Here is a 20,289-nt window from a genome sequence, read left to right as displayed (position 1 = left end):
TTTATGGAGAATATAGTTATACATTTAAATTTAGTGACACAACAATGGCACTGACATATTTGAAGATACAGACTAGACTAAAACCTTGTTTGTGAAACTAATTTTGGATGGATTGTCATTCTGTCAGTGTGTCAGCACGCCTCTTCTAATGAAATGATCAAAAACATCCTGGGGAGAATTGGAGTTTCTCTGATCTTCAGGTACCACAGGACACAAGAGTGGAATAAGGTGGGTGTGTATCCTGTTTGTGGAAGCACGCTGTACAGTAATATACCTTTGACTGAATGCTGTGTTTGTCTTGCATGCTCTTAGGGAGTGAAGCTGGTTAGTGTGATGTTCAGACTGCACATTGAATTCATCACTCTGAAGGGGATTATGGGGAATGAACATGGGGTGTCTCGATGTCAACTGGTCACTTTAGCAACAGAGCTCTTCCTACACAGCGGGAGTATTGAGGGAGCTTTGAAAATGCTGAGAGGTAAAATGGAGACATGCAACTTTTGTCCGTATTGTTCTAAATCTGAAAATAATGGAATGTGTGTGTGTTTCTTTTCCTTCAGCTGATGGTTGGTTTGTGAGCTCAAGCATGTGGCCTTGTGAGCAGGCTGACATAGAAAGTCGAAAACATGTCCTGACTCTTTTAGCTGAGAAGACATCAAACAGAGACACTTTTGAGATTCTTACCAACTTACCTGGACTCAGACAACCAATAAGTAAGTTATTTCTTCCTAAAAACACAAACACAGACACATTTGGGGTGTAATGACACATTCATGATTAGATTAGATAACCATTAGATGCAAAACGCGATACTGAACTCCTGATATGATGCTATCATGATATTTTAAGTAAGGGATGATGAACACCCAACCGGTTGTTATCGCAGAATAAATCCTGACAGATTGATCTTGCATCACTCTGAAGGGGTTTATTCTGCAATAACCTGCTGGGTGTACATTATCCCGCTTATAAGTCAAGTCAATTTTATTTATATAGTGCTTTTACAATGATGATTGTTTCAAAGTAGCTTCACAGTGTTATTACACAGCTACTTGTAAAGTAGCTTAGAAACAAAATTAGTAAATTAGAAAGTAAATTAGAAACAAAATATTATCTTGAGTATAAATATTTTATTAGCTCTTACATAAATCTTCTGCAAAGAAAACCAGTTCCAAACTGCTTTAAGCCTTTATCTATTGCTGAAATTTTTTGTTTTTTGCCATATATTGAAATGAATGCTTAAAGGATAGTTCATCCAAAAATGAAAATTAGCCAAGGATTTACTCACTCTCAAGCCATCCTAGGTGTATATAGCCCCGTTTCCACCACAGGAACTTTACCCAGGAACCAGGAACTTTGGGTGGTACTTCGTGTGTTTAGACCGCAGGAACCAGGGTCTAAATGAAGTTCCGGGTAAATATTTCCCCCTCCAAACGGCCCTGCTCGCGAGGTAGTACTTTTTCAAAGTTCAGGAACTTTCGAGGGCGGGACTTGGGCGCTGAACATGCTGATTGGTTTAGTTCACGCGGCATTTTATGTTAACGGGCATTTTTAAAAGTCTTTTGCGAGGTTCGGTCTCATTCAGTAAATATCAGTCTTGCTCTCTGTCTGATGGCACGCGCCGCGTTCTCAGCCATCTCACGTTCAATGTCCGTAATAGCTGATAATAATATACATTGTCATTTTAAATCTAGCTTTACAAGCTTTCTGAATATGCTGCATGCTGCTGAATCTGCATATTAGTGTTCTTTTCTGTCGTTGTTAATTACCTTTGTAAACCTATACATAACCAGCAAAAGCAGCACAGCTTGAATCTCTTCCATACTCGTTATTAATTTTTTCACCATGTAAACGACCTGACCGATTACTTTTAAGTGTGCGTCCTTACATGACGTGACGGCACGCGCCGCGCTCATGTTGACAAGAGAGGAAAGTTAATTTTTCTGAGGGGTAAACTTTTTATTTCGTAAGTTATGAAGATAATGTTGGAGTAATGACACAGTGTATATTGCCCCATGCAGTTTTTACTTTAACTGCGCCTGACAGAAGAATTTATTTTTCCTGAGATGATTATTACACTTTACAACAAATAAATAGCTATAAATAATACTGTATTAGTCCTGGTGGCCGTTAAGAGTTGCTATGGCTACAGTTAACACATTCCAGCTGCTGGAGAAAACAGCGTTGACATTTTTAATGCGGCAGACAAACTGCATGTGACAAAATGATTTGCGATTGAAAGTAATCACATGTAAATACCAGATCGGTTTAGATAACATCTCATGTAAATAGTCCACTAAATCTTTTAATCGGTATACACAAAAATGATTACTGTCCTTCACTGAGTTGAAGGAACAGTCGCGCGCAGTCCTACATCTGATCACCGGACTAATTTGCCTAATCTTCTCGGAACTTTAGATCGCGGTCGAAACGCAGACAGTTGCAGGTCTGGGGGGGAGAAAAGTTCCTGTAAAAAAGTTCCTGGTACAAATTGTTCCGGGTAAATTTGGTGGAAAAAGGGGTTTATGACATTCTTCTTTCAGACGAAGTCCTAATTAATCCAAGCTTTATAAGGGAAATTGTTGTAGCTCTGTTTTTGAGGTCCATAAAAAATCCAGCTGTCCATCAAATAACGTGCTCCACACGGCTCTGAGGGGTGAACCTTCTGAAGTGAATCGATGCGTCTAAGAAAAATATCCATATTTAAAAATTGAAGTTCTGGCCTGATCGCCCTAACATCTCATGTTTCATAAAAAAATATCTGCATGTGTGTTTGGAAGTTGAATGAAAATCTTTATAGGTTTGAAACAACATGAGTGTGCAGGGCTCCAGACTCAAGAAGATATTTTAGGGGCACACTTTAAATCAACTTTCAACACAGTTATTCATATAATAGAGAGCTCTGCGTCAAATCTGAATGCTTCTCACTAGATCTTGCAGCAATCAAAGACATTAAGTACAGACTTTGCAGCAATGTTATTCGTTCTGTGGCAATTTCAATGGATTTCTTCACTGGATCTCCCAGCATTATGGAGTAACAGTGTTGTGTGATCGAGATTGGCCTGCGACTCGTGAGTAGCTTGATCCGTTTTCGGTCCAAACTGATAAACAGTCAATAAACGTGAAGCACAAATGAGCAGCGCAGTTTCTTTCCGCTTTCATTTCATTTGCCATTTGATGTTGGGCAATGTTTGGCAGTCTGAAGCCCTGGGGTGATTACATTATGACAGAATTAACGTTTTTGGGTGAATTACACCTATAAATACAGCAAGCTGAGCCTTCGATATAACTAACTCTATAGCGCAACTCATATTGTTTACATCAACGCTACAAATCATTGCATTTTTATAACGTGATATCTCAATATAACAATGTATCATTACACCCCTAACACACATGCATGCATACATATACTGTTGTTCAAAGTTTGAGGTCAGAAAGGTTTTTATTTTGTTAATCAAAATCATACTAATAATTTAAAATATTTAATATATTTTAGAATGTAATGATCCTTCAGAAATCTTTTGAATATGATGATTTGGTGGTCAAGAAACATTTTTTATTATTATCAGTGTTTCTTCTTATCAAGTTGTGCTTCTTAATATTTTAGTTTGAACCCTGATACCATTTTCAGGATTCTTTGAAAAGTTCTAAAGAACCGTATTTATTAGGGATAGGAGAAAAATAGTTATCTAGTATCTCAGTATTTTGCATGGCGATATTATTTCGATACTAGGACGCAAAGTATTGACAATTTTAGGGCCTGTATTTTGGCTCACAAGTGAGAGTGTGCATAAGATTTAATGCATTGTGCTAATAAAAGTTTCATATAACAAGATTTTTTTTCAGAAAAATTAACTGAATCCTCAAGGATGCAATAAATGTATGTGGTGTGTGCTGACATAAGAAACATGCAATGTAGTTTAGTCTATTAAGGTTTAGGACTGTCAGTTAATTGTTATTTGAATTAATTAGATTATTGATATGCTGATTAATTCATTGAATTTAATTCCATATATGAATATTTTTTCCTGACAATTCAACTTTCACATTTCCAGATGGTGTGCAGATAAACGACTATACTGAAATGTTCAGTGCCCATCTGCGTATCTGCATGATAAAGCAGACATTACCAGTTGCAGCAGATATTGTTGAGTTCATGCTAATACAGGGCATGGTGCCTGAAACTCTTCAGCTACAGAACCTCATCCATAAACTGGGCAAGCAAAACAACTGGAGCCGTGCCAGGGCCCTTTTTAAACGTGAGTCAGATAACTTCTCAATATTTTCTCTTCAACCGATCTTGAGTTTTTAACCACTTAAAGCTACACTGTGTGAAATTTTACCCCATCTAGCAGTGAAAAGGTATATGACCATCCAGGGAATAATAGTTTCTGTTTCTCTCAATTCTGATTTCGTTTTAACTCCTACGGTGGCCGATTAAGTCCAAGATTAACATGGCAATCCCCCTCTTATCATTCGACACGGTGCCATTGAGTGTTAAAATGCGAAAAGCGAAGCTTGAATTTATGGTTATGTCCCTCTTTGGTTAATGTACTTTCAAGATGGAGGGGCAACATGGCGACTAGCATTCGAACCCCTCACCCGTATTTTCAATGGCATATTATAAACTTATGAGAATACTTTACTTTATTACTTGAACAAAGTTAATTTACATTAATGAGCACATATATTTTTGAAAGAACTAAGTGTTTTTAGCTAAGAATAAACTAAAAAAGTTACACAGTGTAGCTTTAAACTCTGTGGACCCCTGGAATGAGTGTCTGTGGTTGAGTGTCATCCCTTCAGACCCATTTGAGTATATCTGGCATACAACCTGACACAGACAAACTTCTTTTTTCCACTATTTTCTAGAATTTAGTGGAAATAGCCCAAACTGTCTACAGGAACCTGGAATACACAGGGCCTGAGTTACACACTTTCAAAAATGAATTTATAAAAAAAAAAAAAAAAAAAGCGCCTGCTTTTTGGGGGGTTATTACAGCTTAGACAACATATACTTGCATGTTTATCACTTTTAGCAGTGTTTAGTGTAACTTCAAAGGGAATAATTTTATCAAAAAAGAGAACATTTCCATGGAGAAAAAGGCGGAGAGCCACACCTACCTATTATTGTCACAAATCAATGGTTGTTTACCAGCCGGAGCGAACTTTTCCGGAAAATGTTTCAAACACAAAACGAACTTCATTTTGGCCTGATTTTGTTCAAAATTACATCACACCATTTCGTTCTTCGATTTAGCTTGAAGTATATTAGGGCCTTCACTTATTTGGTGGTCTAGCATGTGATGTTACACACCTGCTTTTATATATGGCACTTCTCAGCATGTCACTTATGCACTGCATATCCTCTGTACTTTTTGTATATGTGTTCCAGGTGCTCGGTCAGTGGGATTTTACACTGCCGTGGTGTGCGAAAGAGAAGGTCTGTTTCTGCCGTGTAGTCTCACTGAAATTGAGATGACGCTGGCCTTTGAGATGTTCATCACCTTTATTAATACCAACCAACTGGCCCCTGCTGCATCTTCCCAGCCACTTCTCATTACACTCAGACGGTAAGTGTGTGTGAGAGAGAGATGGAGGTTCAAAGGCAAAACAACATATTTGTTTTAGCTTGCAAGTAGGGTTGGGTATCGTTTAAGTATTAAGAATTTTGATTCTGATTCTGCTTACAGATTTTCCTCCGCCACAGTCTTTTCCACTAACACATAACTCGCTCAATGCGAGCGCTTCACTAACACGTATTAGTCTTCTCGTCACATGATCACTGTTGCGCAAGATTCAAACAGCTCATTCTAGATGAGCTGATGGAATTGAAGCGACTGTAATGATTATCCACCTGAATTCAATTGTTTGTATTTCTATAAAAAGTATAACTAGAGTAGAGGCATAATATAAAATTCACCCTCACACTCCATCATGACCAGGTCATGAGAATGTGACGAGACAGCTTTTCACCTCGACGGGAAATCTTTTCACAGTTTAGTCTCGTGAGATCTCGTGTCACTCATTTAATGAGCTGCCAGTACATGTGGGAATTGTTTTGAAAGCTTTTGGGAAAACGGCAACTGGAATGAACTGTCACAGGGCTCACAATATGTCTTTATCACACAAACACAATGATTTATCTTTCAACCACCTGTGATTGATTGGAATATTACTTTTTTATTACTTGGCCCGCCTAATTGGTGGATATAAGTGTGACCCATGCATCACACTGAATCACAGTGAACCAACAACACAGCAAATAAAGGATTCTTCAGCCTTTGACAGCATGCTAAGGTACAGGGTGTCCGCGGGTCCTTAACCTGTTAAGCTGAATTCCAAATTTTGAAAAAATCCTAAGAAATGCATACTCAGACTAAAACAAATACAGTTTGTGAATCCTTTGCACTAAAAGAATAATTATGGTCTCATTTGAAAGCAGACACCTGGCAGTTTACTGTAAAGTCAAAATGATATTTTTTATAATCAAAAAAAGCTATAATAAGCTTCAAAGTTTTGTAAAGTTATTAGAAATTTATTTGTATGAAATATCTTTATGAAAATAAAATTGAAGTGGGCCTTGGAGAAATCTAGAAATGCACTTCAGCTAAAGCCACAAGTCTGACCATGTTATATTTCAGATCTGAAGATGATAAGTCTAAAACTCTGAATTTTATTAAACATTTTACAAGATCGTTTCATGTGATTTTATTTTGAGATATCTCTAAAATATCAACTGATGTTTATTGCCATGTCTTCTGAGCTTTCATTCAGTCTATTGCCTCTATTGTTTAGAGGTGCAAACTGCCCCATTCAGTTTGTCTCCCCGGCACACATTCACACTTCTGCGGACTGGTTATGGCTCTAATTATTATTCTTTTGTCTGCATTATAATTACTAACGATTCTCTATTCAAACTGTTCTATTCAAACCTTATTTCTAAATCAAACCTCTCACTTTACCCTCACTGAGACTCTATCGAATGCATTTCGTCCAAATAAGCATTTCAGTAGTTTTACATTTAGAAAATGTTCATAAAAATAAAGTATTTACTCAGTGGCAGGTGCATCTAGGGCAAGCTAGCATGTTAGCTTAGCACACCAGCAAAACAACAATTTATACGATTAAAATCATGTTTTATTCAAAACTTGCTTCATATCACTTTATAATTTATAAGTCGAGTGTTTTATATAACAGTATGTGATCTCATATAGCTTCGGGTCAAAAAATCTGACAGAAAATATACAATGCTAAAAGCTATGTGGAATAGCATTGCATTATAAATATAATCTATTATGAAACCACCCAACATGGCATAAAGAACACAGACCAACCATATATTGCCGCAATTGTGTGTTTATTGTCTTAAAACGTGTCTATCTGCATAAAATAGCGATCTGACGATCTCTGGAAGCTGTTTTGGTTATGTCAGATACTTCCTGAATGCCACATGGTGTGTCTGTTCTTCATCCATATATGGGAGTGAATTTTCAGTAGTACAGCTTTCCAGCGCCCCCCTGGCTGCTAGAATGAATTGAAAACACAGCATATCACAGTATACTGCGCTCATAATGATACATCCGCGGATTTTAGATAAAGATTTAATAAATAATACTTCTCTGTATAGAAATTTGACTCAAACGTGAGAATCTATCAATATTTCTCCACATCTGCACACATTTGAAGTAAAAGCCCTGAGGGAAGTTGTTTTGTTGAATGTATTCATGACGACCACAGAGGAGTTTTTTATGAATGGGAGCAAATGACGCGCATATTACAAACAAAAGGTTGCGACGCCCATGATCATATTCATAACTCCTGGCACATATTAACACATTACGGTCACTATAAGACTTTGAGAATAAAACAGAGGTAAAAAAAATTTAACTTTAGTCTTAGATCTTTTTAATGATGTATAGTTTGTCAAGGTAATTACTTACATCTGATAGTAATTTTGAGCTAATTTAAGCAAAGAGAGCTTCAGTGCGTCCTCGTGACGGTTAACAGGTTAAAAGTCTTAAATAAGGTTTTCCTTTAAAAAAAAGCCTTAACAAGTCTTAAATTCAGATTCGATGGGTCTTAAATATTTTTGGTCACATTACCGGGAAAATTTCTCCAGTCTGACGGACACAGTTGACTGTTGATCATTGGACAAACCGCAGATTTTCCCCCACTGTTACGTTAGTTATGCGTCATCATCAGAGAGAAGTGCGGTGGCCGAATCCAGTCGCACTACAGCTAACGTTAGCTGGTAGCTAGTTTAAATGGGTCGATTGATCATGGTAGATTTTTTTTTTCCTGTCTTAAATTTCATTCATAATGGTCTTAAAAAGTAGCCTGACGTGGTCATACTCAATTCTAGTCAGAATATGAGTCTGAAACTGCTCCATTGGGCTGTGATTAGGGGGCGTGCACTATGTTGATGACAAGTCCGCATTTTTTTTCCGCCGGTTGTTTTCTATGTCCGTGGGTTGAAGCGACTGTTATGTGATATATAGACCCATGAGTGCGAATTTTAGCAGGCAACCTTGCCAAAATAACACACATTTTACCCCCCCAAACGCCATTTTTTTCCCGGAGAACCCCCCGAGAAGCTATTGTTGTAAAAACTTGGCAACCCTGTCTGCACACGCGCTGGAATGAATGATCTTTGCCGGTGTTGTAAAAATAAAAATAAAATCTAATGATACATAGAGTACTTAACCAACATGATCATCATTTTTGAGAGAAATTGTGAAGGTGAATGCATATACAAACAAGCTCTCCGTTTTGGATTCGAACAAATGTAATCCAAGCCCCTTTGATGACGTGCATGATTACGTTACTGTTTATCATCTGTCCGTCATTGTCTAAAGCCTGCCCTGATCATTTCATTGGTCCGAACAGTTTCTGTTCGGAGATAATTACTCCTCTATGGATCGAGTCCAGACCGAACCACATGACCTAAAAATTTTGTGGGCGGGGCTAAATTCAGCTGGCATCCAGGCTACTTAAAAAGGTCTTAAGTCTTAAATTTGACTTGGTGAAACCTGCAGATACCCTGTACGGTATGTTCTTTTAGACACGTACACAATAGATATCAAACGATCTGAAACAATGCAATACTATCACATATATATATATATATATATATATATATATGTAAAAAAAAGGACTATAATTGGTGTGTTGCATTATTTGTTCATGTAATCTCGTCCTTCCTGCTAATCCAGTCTCTTGTTTACAAACAAATCCATTGTGAAATAAAGGAACAAATGTGCAATGTCTTTCCAAGTGAGCTGGATATTCATTAACAATAAAGTTAATCCGTGCATTCATAATATTGGAATCTGAATGAAGCTTATGCAGTACGTTTATTGCTTAGAAGTTCGATCCGGTTTAGCTCTATGTAGGCCTATGTCATATCTAGTGTTGCTTTCGTCAACCAAAAATTATGAATAAATATCATCGTCAACGAAACTTTATTACGTGACAAAAATTAGACGAGACGCAACGTAAATGCTGGTGATGAGATGATGACGAATAAAAATGAGACTAAATGTGGTTCACAAAATAAAAGATAACAATAATGTCTCTTCATTTTTGCTGACAAAAATGAGACGAGACGAAATGGTATAACTTTTTGTCATGTTATTATTAATAGTTTGCAGTATTCCGGTGCGTCTCATTCAGGAGCCGCGTCTGCACTGCGCCGTCAATCTCTTCAAACCCCACTCGCTGCATTATTTAGTAGATGCAGCTGTTGGGAGTTAACATCACAAAAGCAAAAAAAGTTAAGTCTGAAAGAAAAAGGGACCAATGGCCGGCCAGTCGGGGTTTGTAAACCCTATTTGGACGGGTAATGTAAAAAAATAAAACCGAATTCGTTGTGGAAAAAGATGGGAGAAATGTGGCCACAAAATCAAAGGAAAAAAACCCAAGAACCTTAAGAGACATCTAAATGTTTTTATTTCTTTAATTTAAATGTATGTGCATGTACTTCTAAAATGTTTGGTTGGTAAAATAAATAGTATATGTTATAAATTTAAATCAGACTATCTTCTATGTCTGGAATGGATGTATTCTTGAGCCTATAAAGGTCAGGGTCCCCGCGGGGTCTTAAAAGTCTTACATTTCAAAATCAAAATGTAAGGTCTTAAGTTCGTGGAAGCATTGAGTTCTAGGTCTTAGGAAAATTAAGACCTGCTTAACATTATTTATGTCCTTTTTATGTCCTAAATGCTCATTTAAATGCTCCCGCAGCACGTGTGTGTGTTTTTGTGTTTATTCCGGAGTGTTGTAGTTCTTTCTTTAGTCCAAGTATTGTTCGCTGTATTACAACTACAAATGTAATACAACATGCATCTTATATTGCAGCCAATCAGCTTTTGTGCTATTGGCACGAGCCTCTTTCTGATTGTACCCCACAGACGCATAAAACAGATTTTATTCTTCAGCTGACAGTTCTTCCAGTTCCGCGATCCTGAAAGCTAAGGCGAATCTTTCTCACCATCTTACATAATTACCAAATAAAAGTATAATATACCGATAGCACTAAAAATAGTTAATAAAAGTAATGTAAACCACAAACTCCGATGTCAGACTGCGTGCGTTTGCTGCCCGTAACTCTTCACTCTTTTCACATTTCCATAACCTGACTTGAGTAAAAATTTTTGGATGTGTGTCAGTAAGTACTGGATCTGCGCATTAGTAAGTTCTCAAAGTGAAAGCAAACTAATATAGCTTATACCCACTCTTGTCTATGTGTTAATGTTACACAAGCAACAACACAAACAGGGAAAACTGCACTTACATTTAAAGCTCTGTTTGTATATGTATTTTTGTTGTATTCGTTTGTCCTATTGTCATTTGTTTATAAGTATATATTTTATTACTGACCATTTGCTTGATTAGCCTACTTAATTACTTTAAAACTTTTTACTTAAAGAGCATATTGCATATTTTCTTTTAAGATTCTGGTCATATTCCCCACCCTGAGCAATCGTGTTATTAAAGATAGATAGCACACCCCTGGACCAGCCCTTTTTTTGTAATGCCAAACAAGATGCATGGATTTTGTTTGTTGTTTTGCCATGTGTGACCATAATATGGTTAATGTGGCATCCTAATTATGAAAAAAAAGCATATTTATGGAAGTGACCACCACAAAATAAAAAAATATTTTGATCTAAATAAATAAATCTAACGTGTATATATAGTTAAATCCTGCTGAGATTGAGCTATGTATAAGTGCGAGTTTACTAATACTTTGTTCAATTTAAATAAATTAATTTGCTTTGCAAGTAATTTAGTGATTTTGCATTTCCTTTGTATGTTTTTTGTTGTGCGATATAGGTCTTAAATTTAATTCATAATGGTCTTAAAAAGTCTTAAATTTGACTTGGTGAAACCTGCAGATACCCTGAAGGTATCAAAAATATAATAAGATAACCTTGTTGGAAGATTTTTGTTTTGTCTATACTACTAGGTGCTTATACTATATTGAATGGCTTAAATAGGGTTGCATTACTAAACAGATACAAAAATACAATTTTCATTGACTAAAACTAGACTAAAATGCCATCAGTTTTCGTCAACTAAAACTAGATGAAAATAGTCATGGATAATTCTGACTGAAATAAGACTAAAACTCTTATAAAGAGACTAAAGACTAAAAAGAGTATGAACGTGACTAAAACTAATAAAAGCTAAAAGGACAGCTTGACACAAAGACTAGACTAAAATTAAAACATGCCGCCAAAAACAACACTAGTCATGTCAGGCACGAGTCGGTGGACGGGGCTAAAGATTCAGGTTTTGTCCTTCTGTTGAGGCGGTGTTTCACCACACAGTGACGTCAAGGTGTAGGGCATTCAGAGATCAATTGTTTGCTGGGCCTGGTGTCAATAAAAGCTTTTATTTGACTAACAAGGAAGTTTTTAGCTCTGAAACTTATAGTATATTCTTATATCACCATGACCGTTTATGTATCAAAATCTCAAAGGAAAGTTGATTTCTCAATACATGAGCCCTTACATTTTTTTAGGTGGGTCTAATGTTCAGGTAGAGAAATTGAAATCAAATGTAAAATAACACCGTATAGTCTTCACTTTATAAATCAAATATACATGAATCCTTAAGTTACAAAAGTCATTCAAGAGCAGTGAGTGATTTTTCTCTTTTTCTTTTGTTCTTTTATTCAGATCAACAGTAGCCTAAAATAGAATGAGAAAAATAAGTATTTGAACACCCTGCTATTTTGCAAGTTCTCCCACTTGGAAATCATGGAGGGGTCTGAAATTGTCATCTTAGGTGCATGTCCAGAAATCACAATATATTATTTTTTAACTATTTATTTGTATGATACAGCTCCAAATAAGTATTTGAACACCTGTCTATCAGCTCGAATTCTGACCCTCAAAGACCTGTTAGTCTGTCTTTAAAATGTCCACCTCCACTCCATTTATTATCCTAAATTAGATGCACCTGTCTGAGGTCGTTAGCTGCATAAAGACACCTCTCCATCCCATATAATCAGTAAGAATCCAACTACTAACATGGCCAAGACCAAAGAGCTGTCCAAAGACACTAGAGACAAAATTGTACACCTCCACAAGGCTGGAAAGGGCTACGGGGAAATTGCCAAACAGCTTAGTGAAAAAAGGTCCACTGTTGGAGCAATCATTAGAAAATTGAAGAAGCTAAACGTGGTCAGTCTTCCTCGGACTGGGGCTCCATGCAAGATCTCACCTTGTGGGGTCTCAATGATCCTAAGAAGGGTGAGAAATCATACAAATAAATAGTTAAAAAATCATATATTGTTTTCTGGATTATTATTTTTTTAGATTATGTCTCTCACAGTGGACATGCACCTAAGATGACAATTTCAGACCCCTCCATGATTTCTAAGTGGGAGAACTTGCAAAACAGCAGGGTGTTCAATTGCTTATTTTTCTCATTGTACCTTCTGCTGCCTGTCACTTTAAGAGCCAATGCATGGATCCAATATTACTAATATCAAATGTGTTTTTGCTTGTGTTCAATTGAGAGAAAACCAACCATGTTTACCATTATATTTTGTCATGATTTTGTGTGTATTTGTCAAAGTGCGAGATAATGCGGAATAATTCAGTATTCACACACTATATGAGAGGCAGCTCTATGGAAGTGTGATATTGCAGAATTGTCTTTTTGCACTTGAATGGTTTAAAATAAAATAAAAATGTGCACACAGAAATCAATAAGCAGTCTAAATTTTAATATTATTCCAAGTATCTGATTTCTGACCTAAAGTATCCGATATATTATATATTATAGAATTTGAATGTATTTTTGATTCCCAACCCCACTTGTAAGTGCATGAATAGTGTTTGGACATGATTTGTGAGTATGCAAGTTGTTTGGTTTAGGCATGCTGGTGTCGAAGATGTAACGGAGAGTGTGTACTTGGCAGCCGGTTGTCGTCTCCTCTCTGCAGCTCTCATACCAAACCCCAAATTGAGCATCCGCTACACAGCTGTTAATCAAAGCCAAGAGCAACTGTTTCAACTGGACCGTGGGTCTGCCCACAAATGGTTTTTACAGAATGATCGATGGGCACAAGAGATTTGGGCAAGCTAGCACACACACACACACACACAAACACAAATGCTTGTAAACAGTCCCAGATGTAACAAACGTCTCAAAGTCTGATCAAAGGTTAATTCATGTTTTAGACTGTTGAAACTGAGATTTTCTGAAACAGTTTGCAAAAATGTGTTGTGGTGGTTTATATATTTCCTTGTTTAAAACGTTGTAAAACAAGACTGTTTTGTTTTGAGTCAAAAAAAATTTCATAATATTTAGTTTCATGTTCTTAAAAATGTGTAATTTCTTGAACTTCCAAGAAATACAGAGGTTTAAAATAGTGTTGCATTTGTGAATATTTCCATTCTTTTCTACTCTAGACTTGATAAAACAGAGTTACTTTTACTGTTACAATTTTTCTTGCCAATTAGAAATTGTCAAATACGTTTTGTGATTATTGTAAACCCCTATGACCCCTATAGCTCTGAAAGGCACTTGTGTACAATAATATGAAGGACATTCCATCATTGGATACGATTTTTTCTAGTTCTGTGATGTGCACATTTAAGTTTGTTCAGTTTAACTGAAATATTATTACAAATAAATTGTAAATTCATACAATACGAATCTAAAGGCAGTTGCTTTATTATGTTTTGCCCACATTTTTGCATGCAGACAAGTCTGTTTATTTAGTTTTTCAAAATCTTAACTGTTGCTGTAAAAGGCAGAGTATGACGCTTTATTTGATGGAATTTAACCATGACCCATGCGTGTCTGTATGGACAAGTGTAACTTTTTTTCTTTCTACTGTCAGTACTATATTCACAATAAAAATGGGTGTCAAATATGTAAAGACAATAATGAAAAAAATGGTGTGAAAATAGAATGCACACACAACTTTACATTCACTCATTTAAACTCGAAAATAACATTTAAGTATAACATAAGTATTTCTTCTATTCATAAGTATAACATAAGAATTTCTTAAAGTAATGGTATGTATCTTGATAATAAGCATGTATATTTCTAAATGTTAATAAGACGTTTAAGCAATCTGCTAAATATACTTAATAATAATGGCCTAATAATACTTAAAAAATACTTAATGATAAACGAATCATAAATCAATCCGCTGATTCATGACCGTTTGAATCTTAAATTGAGGTTTGAAAACAAAGCAGAGTCATAGTATGGATATGACAAAATCTATCAATAATAATACATTTACAAAACAAAATTCATAAATGCACAGCACAATTCACATTTATAAAATCGGATTCGTAAATTCAAAACAATTCATAAATGGACAAGTAAAAGCATAAATATTTCCCCAAATGCTCACACAAATTTATCTTACCTAAATAAAATAAAAATCTTTACACAAATATGTATATATCAAGTTTTTGAATTAATTTCCATCACACATTTATGAAAGCATGTACAGTCTTGTTCAAAATAATAGCAGTACAATGTGACTAACCAGAATAATCAAGGTTTTTAGTATATTTTTTATTGCTACGTGGCAAACAAGTTACCAGTAGGTTCAGTAGATTCTCAGAAAACAAACAAGACCCAGCATTCATGATATGCACGCTCTTAAGGCTGTGCAATTGGGCAATTAGTTGAAATGGGTGTGTTCAAAAAAATAGCAGTGTCTACCTTTGACTGTACAAACTCAAAACTATTTTGTACAAACATTTTTTTTTTCTGGGATTTAGCAATCCTGTGAATCACTAAACTAATATTTAGTTGTATGACCACAGTTTTTTAAAACTGCTTGACATCTGTGTGGCATGGAGTCAACCAACTTGTGGCACCTCTCAGCTGTTATTCCACTCCATGATACTTTAACAACATTCCACAATTCATTCACATTTCTTGGTTTTGCTTCAGAAACAGCATTTTTGATATCACCCCACAAGTTCTCAATTGGATTAAGGTCTGGAGATTGGGCTGGCCACTCCATAACATTAATTTTGTTGGTTTGGAACCAAGACTTTGCCCGTTTACTAGTGTGTTTTGGGTCATTGTCTTGTTGAAACAACCGTTTCAAGGGCATGTCCTCTTCAGCATAGGGCAACATGACCTCTTCAAGTATTTTAACATATGCAAACTGATCCATGATCCCTGGTATGCGATAAATAGGCCCAACACCATAGTAGGAGAAACATGCCCATATCATGATGCTTGCAGCTCCATGCTTCACTGTCTTCACTGTGTACTGTGGCTTGAATTCAGAGTTTGGGGGTCGTCTCACAAACTGCCTGTGGCCCTTGGACCCAAAAAGAACAATTTTACTCTCATCAGTCCACAAAATGTTCCTCCATTTCTCTTTAGGCCAGTTGATGTGTTCTTTGGCAAATTGTAACCTCTTCTGCACATGCCTTTTTTTTAATAGAGGGACTTTGCGGGGGATTCTTGAAAATAGATTAGCTTCACACAGACGTCTTCTAACTGTCACAGTACTTACAGGTAACTCCAGACTGTCTTTGATCATCCTGGAGGTGATCATTGGCTGAGCCTTTGCCATTCTGGTTATTCTTCTATCCATTTTGATGGTTGTCTTCTGTTTTCTTCCACGTCTCTCTGGTTTTGCTCTCCATTTTAAGGCATTGGAGATCATTTTAGCTGAACAGCCTATCATTTTTTGCACCTCTTTATAGGTTTTCCCCTCTCTAATCAACTTTTTAATCAAAGTACGCTGTTCTTCTGAACAGTGTCTTGAACGACCCATTTTCCTCAGCTTTCAAATGCATGTTCAACAAGTGTTGGCTTCATCCTTAAATAGGGGCCACCTGATTCACACCTGTTTCTTCACAAAATTGATGACCTCAGTGATTGAATGCCACACTGCTATTTTTTTGAACACACCCCTTTCAACTAATTCAACTAATTGCCCAATTGCACAGCCTTAAGAGCGTGCATATCATGAATGCTGGGTCTCATTTGTTTTCTGAGAATCTACTGAACCTACTGGTAACTTGTTTGCCACGTAGCAATAAAAAAATATACGAAAAACCTTGATTATTCTGGTTAGTCACATTGTACTGCTATTATTTTGAACAATACTGTATTTATGGATTGTTGAATCTGCATTTGCGAATCGTCATACGTGTCTGGACTGCTTTGAATTTGTGTGTGGGATTTTTGAGACCTTGCTGGCAGGTTAGGATTTGTAAATATCTTTTTTTGGAGGTTGTTCTGTTTAGCCAATATGGTGAGCTTTTAATCCACCAATCAAAAAGCTCCTTAATGAATGGACTCGAGAAGCTCAACTCTGTGCTTGTTCTGTGCATTCTTTCATGATCATTTGTTTCATGACCTTTATATAAAGACATTTTAATGGGTACTCTTTTTCTAACACCTTATTACAATTTCTACAAAATTTATATTGTTTACACAAAATACAGCAGTTAGCCTGCTGTCGTTTTCACCAAAGTTGCACATACCCTGTTTATTCATGTTATCTTTGAAAAATGACTTTAATATAAAACAATATTATAACTGTAAGAGAAATAGATTAAGTAGTCTTTTAGATCTCTTTATAGTTCGTCATAGGCTAGTCACCGGTTATAATATTTCTGTAGATCTGAATGTTCAGCTTATTACTAGCACTTTTTACATTTCACCTTACCTGTAGCGCTGACTTCTGGTTGCCCATTTTATTAAACTACATTGACATATGTAGTACTAATCATTTATACTACACACAAATTTACTTACCGGTACTCATTGTATTTATTTACAAAATATAAAAAGCAATATGATAGAGGTTCACAAAAAAGAATCATCTTTGGGTTATTCCTAATCTAAACCTGTATGACCTATTTTCCTCTGTTGAACACAAAAGGAGGTGTTAATGTTAACCTCAGATAGAGATATTAAGCATAATAATATTCCGAATCCTTATTCAACATTTACTTTTTTAACCAAAGAAAGTGAATGGTCAATAAGGAGCATTAACATTAAGGTCTAGCAAAGTCATACAAGTTTGGAATACATTTTTTTTTTAAGTTAAAATAAACATGTTTTAATTGTTCTTAGAGATAATGTAAAATGAAATTCCAGTTCTTTCAAGGACTTTTTATTTATTTATATTTTTTTCAAACATAAAATTAGAGTTCTCATTAATAATAATAATAAAAAAATATATATACAGATAAATAAAAATATGCCAAAATGGTACAAATAAACTACAGCACATGCAAAAATGCAATGACAATAACAAATAGAGAAATACAAGAAATTTCAGTTCACAGATGTTAAAACAGAAGAAAAAAAGACTGCATTTCATCTGTAAAATGTACATTTTCTCATTTTAAATAGTTACAATTGACTAGTTAATAGTTATTTTGTTGCAATTATTATAATAATTATATTGCAATCTAATTACTTTTTTGTTCTAAAACTAATTCTTATATTTTAAGGATTTTTTCCCCAAAACAAAATACACATAATCCAAAATAAAATTGAAAACTTAATTAATATATATCATATATGTTAAGTTTATAATGGCTATTATTGTTGAATCAATCATATTTTTTCAACACTTTCATAGCAGGTTACATTATGCCAGTAGGTTTCAGCAAGGGGCTGTCCTTATGAGTTAGTAAGTTAATAAACCTTTCATTCAATGCCGATTCATACAGAGCACCGCACATGACGTGCAAGAAAAAAGTAAATTGTGTGAATTATTTACTAATTTGTTCCCTCGATTTATAAATTTAGCCTACTATTTTTCCCTGCATGTCATGTGCGAGCCTCTGTAGATTAATTCCGTTGTATTGCCAAATTCTGTGATCATTTGCATTGAGTAACATTGACGCCTGTCTTGTGAAATCCCTGTAACCACTGAAAGAATACTATGACAAAGATATAGATATACAGCAAAATTGTGTTTCATACTGGTGCACTAAATAGATGTATTATAGCAAACAAAGTTTAGTCATGTTCCCGAGTAATATCTGCATGCACCTAATTCTGCAGAGGACAAGAGGACATATAATACACCATTAGACAGCAATCTTTATGAGAGACACAAACTGCCCTGAAATACAATTCAAACATCAACAAGAATTGTTATACAGTGAGGTTCTTACATTCACAATGCTCATTTGGGCTCGGTGGTGAAGTGTGCAGATTCTGAATTCTGCTGGACTGAAATTTTGTCTTAGTCAATCAGCCATACGCTTCTTACACTAATAGTAAGAACTTTATTACACAACAATAAATAAGTCTCAAAACTAACTCTGCTCGTGATGATTTCAGTGTCTACTGTCTCACTGCCTGCAGAGCTGCTCTCTGAGTCACTCTCTGGGTTCACTCTCTGAATACTCTGGGTTCGGGCCAAATTCCGACCCAGAGCCCTCCCCCGGACAGCACGCCAAATACACATAATCTTTACTCTATTTCATTTGATGTAAGTGTGAACTAGTGAAATAATTTAATTTAATAGAACTATCAACATTTGTTGTATCATATACACACAGGAATCTATGCATGTTTGAGATTTTACTTACAAGTCAGATGGTTCATAGCGCCTTAGAGATGTTCTCTGCACAGCCATCAGCATGGAAGAACATAGGAACATAAACAATTTGTCACAGAGCCAACAATATGTGGTATATATAATGTCAGGTTTATTAGAAATGAACTAGACAATAGGTGAAAATGCAGAAAAAAGTAAGAATAATGTAACTTACAGGATATAATATATAATATCTTAAGATACCAGAATTTACGTTTAGGTTTTACAGATGCATGGTGATATATGTGGTCAATACTGGTACACTATGAAAGATCAAAACATGTCTGAAATCGTTTCAGCCCATTTTCACGCACTGTGTAAGTGTGAGTCACCGATTAACAATACAGTGAAAACTTTTAGGTTAAATAATTGGATTAACGTTACTTCCATTCATGACACATTGCCAGAAAAACATTTAGAGAACTATCAAAACCTCTTATCTACAGATATGTGATTAAGAGCCCAAGCTTCCATAAATAATAGCTCAAGGCTAACGTTACCTCTTACATTTAGCCTAATGGTTGAGACTCTAAATGACTTTTTCCGGAGACACTAAACCATTTCTATAAAGTAAATATTCAACAGAAGCTTGCAAGAAAGTGTCAGGAACAGTTCATGTATTATCATTGTAATTTTAGGGACTAAACTTGCCTGAAGTGAAAACAACAGTGACAGCTGCTTGTCAGAGGAGCTGCCTCCCTGTTTCCATGGTGACAGCAGGCTAACCGGGTAGCTGTATTATGTACGAACAATATAAATCATAATTTTGTAGAAATTATAATAAGGTGCTAGAAAAAGAGTACCCATTAAAATGTCTTTATATAAAGGTCATGAAACAACTGAATAAAAACAATGCACAGAACAAGCGCAAAGTTGAGCTTCTTGAGTTTATTCAGTAAGGAGCATTTTAATTGGTGGATTAGAAGCTCACCATGATTGGCTAAACAGAACATCCTCCAAAAAAAGATATTTATGAATCCTAACCTGCCAGGAAGGTCTCAAAAATCCCACACACAAATTCAAAGCAGTCCAGACACGTATGATGATTCGCAAATGCAGATTCAACATGATATATACATATTTGTGTAAAGATTTAAAATGTATATAGGCAAGATGCATTTGTGTGAGCATTTGGGGAAATATTTGTTTTTACTTGTGCATTTATGAATTGTATTGTAAATGTATTATTTTTGACGCTGATATGGCTCCAT

The 20,289-nt window shown here is 35.6% G+C and overlaps 2 protein-coding genes across 4 annotated transcripts in view; one reads left to right on the top strand and one right to left on the bottom strand.

The window, feature by feature from the left end:
- The window catches only part of topaz1 (testis and ovary specific TOPAZ 1), a 38,663-nt gene extending 24,848 nt beyond the window's left edge, over positions 1 to 13,815 (top strand). For all 3 annotated transcript variants that reach the window (XM_067426092.1, XM_067426091.1, XM_067426090.1), the window contains exons 14-19: positions 128 to 228; positions 313 to 478; positions 561 to 713; positions 4,059 to 4,262; positions 5,399 to 5,576; positions 13,395 to 13,815. In XM_067426092.1, the coding sequence (XP_067282193.1) occupies positions 128 to 228; positions 313 to 478; positions 561 to 713; positions 4,059 to 4,262; positions 5,399 to 5,576; positions 13,395 to 13,605 (1,013 nt within the window). In that variant the 3' untranslated portion in view covers positions 13,606 to 13,815. The remainder of the gene's footprint in view (positions 1 to 127; positions 229 to 312; positions 479 to 560; positions 714 to 4,058; positions 4,263 to 5,398; positions 5,577 to 13,394) is intronic.
- si:ch1073-376c22.1 (uncharacterized protein LOC100000126 homolog) overlaps positions 1 to 19,881 on the bottom strand; it is a 59,189-nt gene extending 39,308 nt beyond the window's left edge. The window contains exons 1-2 of the mRNA XM_067426095.1: positions 19,730 to 19,881; positions 19,071 to 19,105 (exon numbers count right to left, since the gene is read on the bottom strand). The gene's annotated coding sequence lies outside the window, so the exon portion shown is untranslated. The remainder of the gene's footprint in view (positions 1 to 19,070; positions 19,106 to 19,729) is intronic.
- Between the last annotated feature and the right edge of the window lie 408 nt (positions 19,882 to 20,289).

Source organism: Pseudorasbora parva, chromosome 19 (assembly GCF_024679245.1).
Source record: "Pseudorasbora parva isolate DD20220531a chromosome 19, ASM2467924v1, whole genome shotgun sequence".
NCBI lineage: Eukaryota > Metazoa > Chordata > Actinopteri > Cypriniformes > Gobionidae > Pseudorasbora > Pseudorasbora parva.
This window is presented reverse-complemented; position numbering and strand designations above follow the sequence as displayed.